General features: G+C 27.8%; 1 protein-coding gene across 2 annotated transcripts in view; it reads left to right on the top strand.

Annotated features, from left to right (window-relative positions):
* The window catches only part of LOC129909392 (lysosome membrane protein 2), a 42,268-nt gene extending 34,998 nt beyond the window's left edge, over positions 1-7,270 (top strand). For both annotated transcript variants that reach the window (XM_055986478.1, XM_055986477.1), the window contains 8 exons: positions 2,519-2,610; positions 2,697-2,854; positions 3,985-4,123; positions 4,219-4,422; positions 4,960-5,215; positions 5,286-5,539; positions 6,217-6,342; positions 6,398-7,270. In XM_055986478.1, the coding sequence (XP_055842453.1) occupies positions 2,519-2,610; positions 2,697-2,854; positions 3,985-4,123; positions 4,219-4,422; positions 4,960-5,215; positions 5,286-5,539; positions 6,217-6,342; positions 6,398-6,733 (1,565 nt within the window). In that variant the 3' untranslated portion in view covers positions 6,734-7,270. The remainder of the gene's footprint in view (positions 1-2,518; positions 2,611-2,696; positions 2,855-3,984; positions 4,124-4,218; positions 4,423-4,959; positions 5,216-5,285; positions 5,540-6,216; positions 6,343-6,397) is intronic.
* Positions 7,271-14,154: the final 6,884 nt, after the last annotated feature.

Raw genomic sequence — 14,154 nt, 5'->3', positions numbered from 1 at the left:
TTTCTTTAAGTTGTCAGCAAAAAATCAATAAAAAAGAACTAATTCAATTTAAGACACATAAATGGTCTTGCATTAAAAAGTGTGCGATTTCCGTTTGCAAATTAAGCATTATCATGATTTTTTGTGCTGCGTGATGAATATAATTGGACAACGTCTTCATTGTCTTTTATTGCTGAAAAATGTTCAAAAAAAAAAAAATACATATTCATATAAATAATAATTGACGTAGGTACAAAGTTAAACAAAAATTGTATCAGAAAGTCAATCGAAACAATTCAATTTAGGCAACTATGAATTCTTGGAAAAAGTAGCAAATAATCATAATAATTTCCAAGTGAAAACTAAGTTGAAATGTTTTGTTTTTTTAATTTTATTTAAATCTAGAATTAAAGAACATTCTTTTCACATAAGTGTTAAAGAAACTGTTAAAAATAAGTGAGATATTAAGAAAATAAGATTTTGAAGATAAAGTAGCGTATCGCTTAAAATTGCTTTTTACATGATTGATTTAAAATTTTTAATTTTTTTCTTGATACGCCTTTGTTAGAAATATCTGTTTTGTTAGCCAAAGCATGTCAAAGCTTTTTTTGAATAAGACTACTTTAAATATGAAGTTTAAAACAGCTTCAGTATTTTATACGGATTAGTCGATTGACTTGGTATGCAATGTTTTGAACAGGAGTAATTTTTGTTGCAAAAAAAAAAAAAGATAATTCCTAACGATACTTTTCCACTTTGGAAAAGTTTAATTTTCTCAACACACCTTCTAAAAATTTTGAAAAAATTGTTATTAATGAAAAAATTTTTTTTTAATAATTAATAACGCTAATAATTTCATTGTAACGTTTTTTTTTTCTCATGACCGAATTCGTCAAATCAATATAAATAAAAAAATGTTTGCATTGTTTATTTTGTTTTTTTAGAAATTAATTTTCCAAAAACGCAATATTGAATTCTTTTAAAATGTATTAATTTATAATAACTTAAAAAAAAATAACAATTTTCTTTTAATAATCATAAGAAAATTTAAAAATGCTTGCAAATAAAAAAATAATTTTAATAATAATTTTTAAAAAATATGATAAAAATTGAATTAGCAATTCGGTTACATTTCCTTAATTGAAAAATTTAGAAAATGAAAAAAAAAAAATATCTAATTAAACTGTGTGAAAAAAGATACAAAATATATACAAGGGATGAGACCTATCAAATTTTGTAGAGCACTGGAATTAGGGCCAACAAAACGATTTTTTTTAGCTGTCATTATCTAGCTTCGTCAAATGCTTTTGCATAAAAAAATATTCCAAAATAATATTTATTTCCAAGCCAAAAGAGATATTTAAATTGTTCAGTCAATAAATCTTAAATTTATGAAAATTTAGCGAAGCTAGTATAGTCGGCATAATAATTATTTTTTGAACAGATAAGAATAATATTAAACGGTCAAAGTATGATTAGGTTAAAATTTAATTTATTGATTTTGATGACAGTTAAAAATTAAAAAAGCCATTCATATGGGTGTTATAAGGTTTAAAGTATATTCCAATAAAAACTTTTTTTTCTCTTTTGTAGAAATTTAGCAAATTTTTGGTTATTTCGTTAACTCGTTCATGATTTTCCACACAAATTTTAAGAAAATTTTTGGAAGAAAAATGAAAAAAATAATTATATTTTCATTATTTCGGATCATCAGTCTTATAAATATGAAATCACGAAATGCATTTCTTTTGAGACTTAGTCGTGCATTTTATTAATATTTAAACTTTTGCGTTCACTGTGGTGTATGTTTAACATTTTCGTCTTTTAGATCAGTTCACTAAAAAATATAATTTTTAATATTAAAAACACAACTTTTTGAGGTTGTATGTGCCGCGGTACAAAGAGAATTTCTTGAAATATCTTGAAAACTTTTGATTTGCTTATCCTATATTATCTATTATGAAAACAAATTTTTTTTAATTTGTGGTTTTTTTTTCTTGTCCCATGTAAGATTCAGAATTTGAATTATCATTTCAAGTTCAACAAGCTTAGATTGCATTAAAATCGTTAGTGCTTTTGATTTCAAATTTTATTAAAGAACTCAGCCTCATTTTACTGACACAAAAAAGCAAAGAAAAATCGTAAGAAAATGAAATTATCTTAAAAATTAGCCATTCATTATGCTTTTAAGTTTATTGAACTTTAAGTTAATCTAGGTCAAGGTTCTACCTTGAATATGAATTTTTTTTCTATTTTTAATCTTCCAGTTTAATAATACAATTTTAAGTGGACTTTGCATCTATAAAATAAAGTTTAATCAACTAACAAATCAGCTGGATGGCTTGTTTTGTAGACAATTTCATTCTCTTAAAGATATTCTTTATCATTTTTCGTTTGACACGCGAATATTTTTTTTTTATAATAAAAATAAACCCAAAAAATTTTTAAGGTCAAATCAATATCAACATTAGTTCAAAAAAATACATATTTTTTTTTATTAATTTGTTTATTTTGTGTATTTTTTTTTTTTTATTTTCAGATAGACTTGCTGTGATAATTATTGGAATAGTTACATTAATATTAGGTATAGTGTTATCAACAATACCATGGTTAGATTATTTTATATTAAAGGTAAATATCCCTTCATCCTTATTGATTTTTAAAATTTAATTTATTAACATTAATTTATTTTTTAATTTATATAACCTTGATTATAGAATTTACGATTATGGAATGATACATTAAGTTTTCATTACTGGCAAAGGCCAGGTGTAGTTCGATTAACAAGAGTTTACATATATAATGTAACCAATCCGAATGGTTTCTTAAATGGTGAGAAACCAAGACTTCAAGAAGTCGGACCATTTGTTTACAGGTAAGTTTAGTACCTACTTGGTACAAAGGCATATCAAAAGAATGTGCGGTTTCATGAATTCACACATAATCATAATTACAAACATAAGAAAATTAATTATTTCAATCAACAACAACAACAACAAAAAAATAATGGGTAGAAATTTTGAATATTTTTAGTCTAAACACGGATTCGCTAAGTTGAAATGAAATATTTTTTTCGCAAAGTTTATAATGAACTCAGCGAATCAAGAACAAATTTTCTAACAAAAAACATTTAACGTTTTAATTATTTCCAATTTTTTGACATATTTTCAAAACGCACCGAAAAAAATTTAAGGTATTTAACCAAATTCGACAACATTATATCTCCAAATCTTGACGTTTGACGGACTCTTAAAATTACCAAAAACCATCCATAACATTAAGGAAGCAATAAAACTAAACGCTCCCACTCCATCAAATTTCATAACACCTCAAAGCCATTTAGGCGAAGCTTACACTGAACCAAAAGGTCAAAATCCGTTGCTTCGCCTTAATGTGGTATATTTCAATCGTTTGTTGTTAGTTGATACTAACTTTGGGTGCGCATAATGCGTATGTGTCTTTCTTAACTGACACACAACTTGCTGTGGAGTTAAAAAGGTTTTTGTGAGCTTCTATAGCAACTCCTCACTTCAATAAAAATGTTAATTATGTTTTGGCACATACCAAAACTTGCAAGAGCCCAAAAGGAAGCTTCAAAAAATATGTTAGTTAATATTTATTTGATCTTGACATTCAACATGCACTCTCAAGAGGTTTATGACACTTTCAACATAAATTTCACATTATGTGTCATACGCCACTACCTCATGCGGCAATTAAGTGAAGTAAATATACGTTTCGGAATGCAATATACGCGAGATAGAGTCAGGTTAAAAGTTCAAGTCTTTTTCGGTTTGCTTTAAATCATCATCATCATAGCAAGGTGATCTTAACCATTAATAAATTGTTGTATTGTCATTTATATCGTCTCATCATTCATCTAAGTGATGCATACTAATGTATCAATACACCGTCTGGTTTTGACACTTTAAGTGTCAATTTATGTGTCAGTTTTGTTAGACTTTATTAAATGTATTAACATGTATTTTATTTTACATCATTTAGGGAAGACATGGAAAAGGTAAATGTCAACTTTTATGACAATTTTACAGTGTCATATCAGCATAAGAAAATTTTACAATTTGTTCCTGAACTGAGTATTGATAAAAATACAAAAATTATTACACCAAACATTCCTTTATTGGTAAGTTTTTATTTTTGTATTTTAAAATCTATGTGACAGATTTGTCATTTTTTACTTTTAATAATTATAATGTTTTTTATTTTTTTTTTTAATAGACGCTTACAAGTTTGAGTCCAAAATTAGGATATTTTCTATCAAAAACAATTTCAATGGTACTTACAGCTGCTAAGTTTGAGCCATTTATAAGTGTGACAGCTGATCAATTAGTATTTGGATATGATGATGCATTGGTTAGTTTAGCGCATAGATTTTATCCGAGACACATGCGTCCAATGGCAAGAATGGGACTTCTCATTGGAGTGAGTATAGCATTTTTTTCCTATAGTCTTAAAGTATTTTTTATTACATTACGCAAATGTATGTGACGTTACGTTATGATACATCGAAAAATTGTCATATTCATTAATTTACTTTTGTTATACAAACAAAATTTGAAATACCTATAAATTTTCGTAACGTAACTTAACGTAAAATTATTTTTAACGTAAGCAAACGTAACGATTAAATATATATGATTTCATTATTCTGATTGAAGGTACGATATATAGGCATATATTAATTTTACAAAATAAATTTGCAATGTTAAGTTTCGTAAGGTTATTTGAAATAACGTAAATTGTATGAAGAAACGCAACGCAACGCAACGTAAGGTATAAAATAATTTAGTAATTGCAATATCTCTGGTAAAAGTTTTATACATTTATTTTACGAAATAGTTTTGTAATGCTTCGTAACGTAACGTTAAGTAATTTAAACGTAACGCAACGTAACGTAAAATAATTTTATGTTTTCAATAATTTATTATAAACTAAATAATGTTTTTTTTTATTCATTAGCGCAATGGTACACTTGAAGAAATCTCAACAATCAAAACTGGCCACACTGGAATGGATGAATTCGGTTATATTTCTCGTCTAAATGGACTTGATCATTTGCCAACATGGCGTGAAAAACCATGCGTTAGCATAACAGGATCAGAGGGATCATTTTTCCCCCCTCGAGATATCACCAAAGCTGATACCGTCTACATTTATGATAAGGATTTGTGCAGAGTGATTCCTTTGCAATATAGTGAAGGTGTTGAAAAAGATGGTAAGCCTTCAGAAGAGTTTTTTGTTGTAGAAAAATGTCTTATTATTTTTTGTTAACCTTTTGCAAATAGGAATTGATGCCGATTTATATCGATTACCAGAAAATGCCTATGGAGATTCTGTAAAAAATCCTGAAAATATATGCTTCGATGCTGATGATTATGAACCAGAAAAAGGATTGCAAAACATAAGTCCATGTCAATATGGAGCTCCGGTTTATATATCAAATCCACATTTCTATCAATCGCATCCGGATTTTCTGGAATCGGTAGAGGGATTGCAACCAAATCAAACTGAACATGAAACGTATTTTAAAATTCAACCAGTAAGTTAAAATAAATCAAAAAAAAATTCTCGCGTTGGGCGCCATTTAAAAATCATTTGCTAAATAATACATTAATTTTCAATAAAAAATCATGTTACATATTTTGTAAGAAGTTTCATGCTTGCTCAATCAATTTTATTACAAAAATTAAACAATAAGAAGAAAATCTCACGTTGGGCGCCATCTTAAAATAATTAACTGATATACAACTCGTTCTTTTTTTTAACAATCTCTTAAAAAATCTCTTCAACTTCGGTCTTTAAGTAATTAAATTAAATGTTTTTTTGTTTCTTGGTAAAAAATAATTTTAAAAATACAGCGTTGGGCGCCATTTAAGGCACTAATAAAATTAAATGAAAAAGATCAAGTTCAATCTGAAATAGTATGATTGTGATATTTGTTTATTGATTTACTACATTTTATACAACTTTATCATAACGAGAAGAAAGCAAATTTTTATTTCAATCCTGCGTTGGGCGCCATTTTGTTTTTAAAATAGGCTTTAGGCTTCATGAATTATTCCATTGTTGTTCTTAATTATGTTTGCTAGAATAGCTGTAATAAAAAAAAACAAAAAGTCCTACATTGGGCGCCACTTAAGATAAACATATGTTTTACTTCATTTTTCTATAAAAGAATCTTGTATTGAATATTTTTTTGTTATTTTTTTTTTACAGAAACTCGGTGTTCCACTTGAAGGTAAAGTACGAATTCAGTTAAATTTGAAGGTAACGCAAGCTAAAAATATTTACCCTGTGCGAAATTTCCGTGATTTTATGTTTCCTGTCATGTGGTTGGAAGAGGTAAGTAAACCACGAACAAACAAATTTGGATTTTCTAATTTGTGATTTCTTTTAGGGAATCTCCGAATTAACCCCCTCAATTCGCCGTTGGATTTATTTGGCAACAGTGTTTGCACCATTTATGATTCCACTAGCAGCCTACTTTATGATTATCTCAGGATCATTAGCCATTGTATTCATATTCGTTCGTGCCTATCAGAATTTCGTATTTGCCCGTGATCCAACATTGGAAATACTCGAAATGGGTCGTCGTTCTATACGACGTGGCAGCAGTTTCATATCGACACATCAGCACAAAATAATGCAAGCGCATCATCAACGTGATCATTATTCATTATTAAAACAATCACCAAGTGTGGTTGAAGAAGAAAAAAATCAATTAGCGTCATAATGATGTTTTTTTTTATTATAATTTTTTTTAAAATAATTTTAAATAGATTAATTAATTTAAGCTAAAAAATAAAAAATGTATACCAATAGCAGTAAAAAAAAAAAAAAAACAACAAACAAACAAATAAAAAAATGTGATTTAGGCAATGATAATTTATCTTAAAAACAAATTCTCACCATCAACTTTATTTAGATAGGTATAAACAATAAATTTTAAACAAAATAAAGAAAAATTTAATTATTTTTTTTCTTAAACTTAAGCCAAATGGAGAACAAAAACAAAATATTTTTTTTTAAGATTTTATAATTCATCCATCATTACACAAAATACACACAATCTATCATGGCGCTATTATTATTTTTTTCCATTCAACAAAATTTATTTTAAAAAATTTTTATTTCATTTCATTAGTTCGTTATAAATTGTATTATATTTAACTCATATAATATGTTATTATTTTTTAAATATTTAATTATTCACTAGTCATCAATGTTAGAGGACACCCCATTAGTAAAAACAAACATGCATTGCATTTTTTCAGAAAATGCTCAAACTGTAGTCAAAGTCATTTTTTGTTGCAGGTCTTTTTTTTTTTAAGTTTAATAAAATCATTAATTTTATATATAAAAAAAAAATATCACAACGATTTGATGTGTTATAATAAGGTTGTAAGAAAATTTGTCTTTTTTTTATAATTTTATCTTCATGACTGTATAATTTGAATTTAAAAACAAAAAATATATTAATATTTAAATTAATTTAATTTTTTTAAGATAATCTAATTTAATTTTGTAATTTTTTGTAAGAATGGAATGAATGAAATGTTTTTATGTAAAATAAAAATAAAACAAAATGAAAGTTGTGGGAAATCAATGAAAGAATTTTTAATTTTAAACACAGATTTAATATTTGGCAGGTCTTTTAAGTAGCTCCGTTGGGCGCCATTTCATAAAAGTGATCATGTTTTTCTAAATTATTTAAGCTGTAATATTTCAAATTTTTTCTCTGAAGTTCAAGAATTTTTTTTTAACTTAAAAAAAATAAAAAAAGGTTCTACGTTGGGCGCCAATTTGGAAAACCAACAATAATCCTTGCATATTGTTCTAAAATAGTAAGACCGTAGTGATTGATTCTCTGTAGTTCATCCAATTTTTATTTTACGTTGGGTGCCACTTACATGAGGCTGCAGTAATCCAAGTTTATTTTAAGTAGATAGTTAAGGTCTAATCATCAAAGGCCTTGTATAATTGTGGAAGTTAAAAAACAAATTAATTGTCCCGGGTTAAATTAAAAAAAATTGCAATTGCAAAAACGATTATTATTTTGAACAAGAAAGGCTGATGTACGTACCCATAAGTTGGTTAGCTGATGTTCTAGAACTTTTCCTAACAACATGTAACTAAGCAAGTTTAAAAAAATTGCATAAAGTGAATTACTACATTTTCATGCCGTTTTTTTTTCACTCATGTTGGGCGCTATAAATATAACAGACTCTAAATTTTAATATTCGGAGAGTTCAATCTCTGTGAATATTTTCACTGAAGTAAAAAAATAACAAATTTGGGCGCCATTTAATGGTTTAAAGGAAAAGACATATATTTTTTCTGAAAGAAATCAGCGGCAATATTTCATATGACCTGGCACTATCATTCATATATTTTTGTTAGAGAAGCTTAAAAAGCTAAAAAAAAAAAAATTCCACCTTGGGCGCCATTTTTTAAAAAATTAATAGAATTAAATAAAATCGATTAAAAATTAATACGAAACATTAAGACTTTTTTGGTAACTTAAAATTGATGAAATGCATTTTTTGAACTTTTATAACAACAAGTAGAGTGAGATTTTTTTTCTTTAATCTCATATTGGGCGCCATTTTCATAATTTTCACTTCCAAAGTTTTCAGCGATTTTTCCATCTGAAATTTCTAAATTCAATTGCATTGATGACCAACTGTAGATTCAAAATATTAATGAAATATTTGAAAATCCTTTTCTAAGCCATAGTAAAACTTTTCGATTTAAATTTGATTAAGGAAAAAAAAAATTGCCTTAGAGCTTTACGAAATTCATAATACTTTTTTATCCTCAACTCAAAAACATGCACTAAAACTCTTTGAATACAAAATTTTATTTTACTAAAAATTAACAAAACATAATTTCCTAGAAATGTCTATAAGTACTAAATTACTAAAAAAAAAAAAATAACAAACCCAGCAGGGTTTTTCTCTCTAACGTTCTTTTTGCAAAAAAAAAAATTCTTGAGATAGAATAAATTATTCATATCTTTCTAGCGAAAACAGACATAATATTTTTTTGCTCTACGAAAAAAAAAATTAATACAAAAAAAAAGAACAAGCGTTGTTATATACATAAATAATACTTTTATATATAATACCACCACCACTGACTGCTTTAAAAGGTTTCAATTTAACTAAATGTCAGGAGCAGAAATTGAATTTGAATCGCAATTTGCTTCCACTTTATTTTTATTTTTATTATTTTTTTTTTATCCTGCGCTTTTCCTTCCATCTTCATCCTTTTAATGTGAATCTGAAAACCATTGAACTGGATGATAATGCATCCTTATTCGCTCATTTGGCAATTTTATTACAAACAAAAAAAAAAACTAAAAAGAAAATTGGTACTTTTGTCTGAAAGCTATCTTCAGCCATTTTGTTTCCATTAATTTTGTTTTTCTTATTTTTAAAACAAGAAATCGGTACTATTATACAGATTATTTGGTTGAAATAACTTTTTTTTTTGTCTGTGAATCTGTAAATCTCACTTGACAATCTTAAAAAGTTGTAAATCATTTTTTCAAAAATAAAAAAAATAAAAATTGAATCGTATCCTTTGAGGCGTTCCCATTTACAAGGAACAAAGAAAGAAATATTATATAAATCCTCTGTGTCAGCCTAAAATGTCCTAAAAACTCGTTGTGTTCCATTGTGGATTTGAATAGGATTTCGAGAAATCATAAAGATGAATAAAAAAAAAATAGAACGAACGAATAAAAAAAAAATAAAAGAAATATGACGACAGGAAAAAAAATGAAGAATGGCTAAATAAGGAAAAATCCTATGTACCTAGTTATGGTGTGTATATGGATGAAAGGACCATAATATTCGGTTCGAAAAGGAACACTTCATGGGCCCGGCCAACGGGCATAAAATCATTATTTCTTTCTTATGATTAAAATACGTCATATCCAGATGCCGCCCAATATATACTTTTTTATTGCGATTTTCCGGCTGATTTAATGCTCTTAAAGGACCTCTCCTTGTGCCGTTTTCATCTCAAAATGCCTCCATCATCACCGTTTATATTTTTCTTTGCTTTTTTTTGCAAGGACAAAATTTACTACCACCGCCGCCAACACCACTCGGTTATATATTTATATATCACCATCATCATCATCATTCGTATAATATTCTTGACAAGCTGAAAGCTTTACGCATTTAGAGGTACGATTTTTGCCTTGGCCTGATGCTGTTTTCATCGTCCCATGAAAATAATATAAATTACACAAGTGTTTGGCTAACAAAATACGAGCTTAGGAAGGAGCACAACACGGCATTGATTTGGGGTGACCATATTTATAAAAAAAAAAGTTTTTAATTAATTAATTTTTAATTCATTGTAATATCGCATAACTAGCGGATAAACAAGACGCTTCCAACGATATCTCATTTTCCAAATTTCAAGAATTATTTTGGAAGATATAATGGAACACATGAACATACTTTTGTAAATACCGGTCAAATGCCTAACTTTTTAATGGATTATTATTATTTTTTTTTTTCTAAAAGAAACATTAAAAAAAAATTGGTATGGTCACCTTAATAGTACAAAACAGTAAGTACAAAATTGTTGTATAGAACTGTGTCTAATGATGACGTCGGTCGTCATGATGGCATTGTTGGGGAGAGCGGGTAGAGAAAAATTCAGATTACGTACCTAATTTACGAGGCGTTGCTTGCCGCTGTGCAAGAGAGGGGTCTATCAGAGAATATAATATTGAAATAATGTGGTTTTAATTAATTACTTTGGCATTATTTTGATGCTTGTTGTGGAAATGGAATATTTGAAATTAAATGTATTTTAAGTAGAAACGGATGGGCTATTTTGCCACGAGTTAATCGTTACATAATTTAATGTGTAATCAGGCTTATTATTATTAAATAAAAGTTTCTTATAGGTTTGTTCGTGTATAAATAAATTTTTAGAATAAAACATGTTGCAAGACTTTTATAAAATTGCGATTTTGATTTTTGTAAGAGAGTTTAGAAGATATTTTTTAGAGAGTGCGAAAAAAAAGTTGGTCCTGGAATTCATTCTATGGTCTGTGATGTCTGTTTTTCTGTCTGTCTGCCTGCCTCTATCTTAAGCTGCAGCCTTAAGTACTGTAGTTTTGGGTTATTCCCTATAGAGGAAACTAGATTTTTTTGGGCCAAAATTATGGTCAAAAACAGAGCTTTAACGATTTTGATTTTTTTTAAATGTATGCACTGTGGAAAATAAGGTCCTACTTTTGACATAATTACATGCCATAGAACCGTTTTCTTGATGAGTGACGTTCTCGTAAGCAAATTGAGAGAAATAAAAAAAAAATCGGATTCAGAAAATCAAAATTTTTATATCAATATTTTTGAAACTATAGACCTTAAATTTTATTTTATTTTTAATTTTTTTTATATTTTCTTCAAATTGGAATACCATTTTTTTTTTTGTTGAAATGTTTGAAAATTTTTATACTAACAAAAAAATAGTTTTTTTTTTTAAAAAACAGCTTTAACAATAATTTGTTATACAAAAAATCAAATGGTTTACTTTGTTTAAATTTAAAAAAAAGGTGTTTTCGTTATTTTAAAAAGAAACTTTTACATTTTTCTTATAGATTTAATATGTACCTACTAATTAACATTTAATTTTCGCTACCTATAAGGTAATTATGGCATCCAACAAAACAATATTGAAATATACTTTATGTTCGTTTTTTTTTATATAAAAAGAGTAGAGTAATGCAATTTTTTGATCCTTGATTGGAGAAGATGGGTTTTACTCACCAGCTAAATGCTCTTTTAATATTGAGAAAAAAGAATTAATCCAATTGAGTTTTATAAAATAATGAATAAACAAAATTGGCGCCCAACGTGAAACCTTTGGCCAAAAGATATAAACTTTAAATCATTAAAAACCAATTCATCCAATCGCTCTTTAAACGCAATCTATTACAATCAAATCCCTTAATAAAACACCTGTCTATCAAAATTTTAATTCCTTTTTACAAGAATCAAAATTCAAATTTTAATCTTAAAATGACATTATGCAAAAAAAAAAAACATAATCTCCCCTCTAATTCCAACCAATATATTTCAATTATAGCCCTTTTAAGAGTAAGATTCCAAAACTTCCCATACTTACACATTTCTAACAAATTAAATCAATCTGCTCCGCCAGATGACGTCTAACTTTCTTTTAATTATATATTTTTCGGTATATCTTTACACCCCCATCATCATATAATTTTGTATTGGAATTGAAAACCAATTCAAATTATATTTTAACGCACAATTCTCTGTATTTGAAAGCCCATAATAACCGTTATTGACGTATTATTATTGCACACCAATACACTAACAAACAAAAACAGGGAAAGTATTTCTTTTTATTTGAAAAAAACAACAAAAATATTGAAACCAAAACCATCTCATCTCATTCCTTGCACGTAAAATTCCGTTTATGGAATCATAAAAATAAATAATATTGTATCCTAAGCAATTTGCCACCACATTTGGAAATACGAAATATTATACGAATATAACCCACCAATAACATTCTTCCCTTAACTCTCTCTTGTGAGCGCCAATTGACGGTATTTACACCCTCGTCATTCCTATTATATACACGTCTAATAGAGCAGCAAGCTGCTGCTTATTTTTCTGTAACATTACTTTGTTGGTCGTTCGTCGATTTGAGACTCAACTCAACTTGACTCGCATTCGACTCGACCGAAAATATAATAATCTACCCTTAAAAATGTATATTCTCTTAGCCTTGTCATGCACAAAATCTATTTCACTTTGGTTGGGTTTTACCACCCCAGGACACAATATGTCTCCCTATATCCTCACCCACGCAACCAGTCCTGGAGAAGTCAAAAACTTATTGTTCTATGGACAAGGACATGGCTTAAGTCGTATTCCCGGAAAAAGAAACTCTAAGGTACGCATAAGAAGAAAAACAAATAATAAAGACTCACACAACAACAACAAAGACCAACCGAACAAAGACGCAAAAATAATCCCATCAAGTAAATAAATAACCTGTGAAGAGGAAGTAAAAAAAAGTTTCTTTTCTTTTTTTTTGTTTTTGGTTGAAGAAAAAAAAAATAAATGGATACTAAGAGAGAGGGGATGTAAAGTGGAATATAGTGGGATAATCCAATAAAGGGCGTCAGCTTGTTGCCCACTTAGGATATTTTAACGCATTCTGTTTCCGTTGATGGCATAACTTATGAATTATTATTTTATCCTCTTTTATAATATATGAAAACATATCTATTAGTAGAGAAAGCGAAAATAACTTTCTTTTCATTGGAAAAATATTTGACAGATGTAGTTGTCATTGTGAATTAATGTTATTTTCTAAGAGAAGAACTGTCATTTGAAGATTATAGAGAAAGTTAACTAAGCACATCATTTACATACTTGATAATTTATCTTCAATGCTCAATCAAAGGAATACTAAATTTATACCCAAGCAAAATATCCCAACAGAATCCCTAAATAAGGGGAATTTTACACCTTAATGGGATATACGACCACAAAAAAACTATGTGGAGTTGCGACCCACTTAAATCATTTCATTTTTAAGTTCCTTATGGAATTCCAGTAAGGTCTAAGTGACAAATTTCGGCCTGCGAGAAGGAGAAATGAAATTGTGGATTTATGGCCCACTGAGGGGGATTATATGTGCATTATGGACTTATGTCCCTGTGCTGTTTGTGTCATGATTTATATTCCTGACCTTTGATTTTTTAGGTTCATGAAATAATTTGCTCAATAGATTGTGATATTTGGTCACTGTGGCGTATGTGTAACATTTTTTTTTTAATTGGAAAATTGAAACAAATAATGAAACTTTTTTTATTGGAATTAATGTCAGTTTCTTAGAGAATTGTCATTTGAAGATTGTACAAGATTAACTAAGCACATTATTTATTTACACACTTGATTATTTGACTTAAATGCTCAATCCAAGGAATACTAAATACTCAAGAAAAATGTCCCAAAGCTAAAAAAATTAACAAAAAAATATGTGGAGTTGCGACCTTAAAACATTTCATTTTTAAGGAATGGAATTCCACTGAAAAATTTTGGCTTGGGAGAAGAAAAAATTAAATTGTGGATTTATGACCCA

The sequence above is a fragment of the Episyrphus balteatus genome, chromosome 2 (assembly GCF_945859705.1).
Source record: "Episyrphus balteatus chromosome 2, idEpiBalt1.1, whole genome shotgun sequence".
Lineage (NCBI taxonomy): Eukaryota > Metazoa > Arthropoda > Insecta > Diptera > Syrphidae > Episyrphus > Episyrphus balteatus.
Note: the sequence above shows the minus strand (reverse complement) of the source record. Positions and strands in the feature narration are given on the sequence as shown.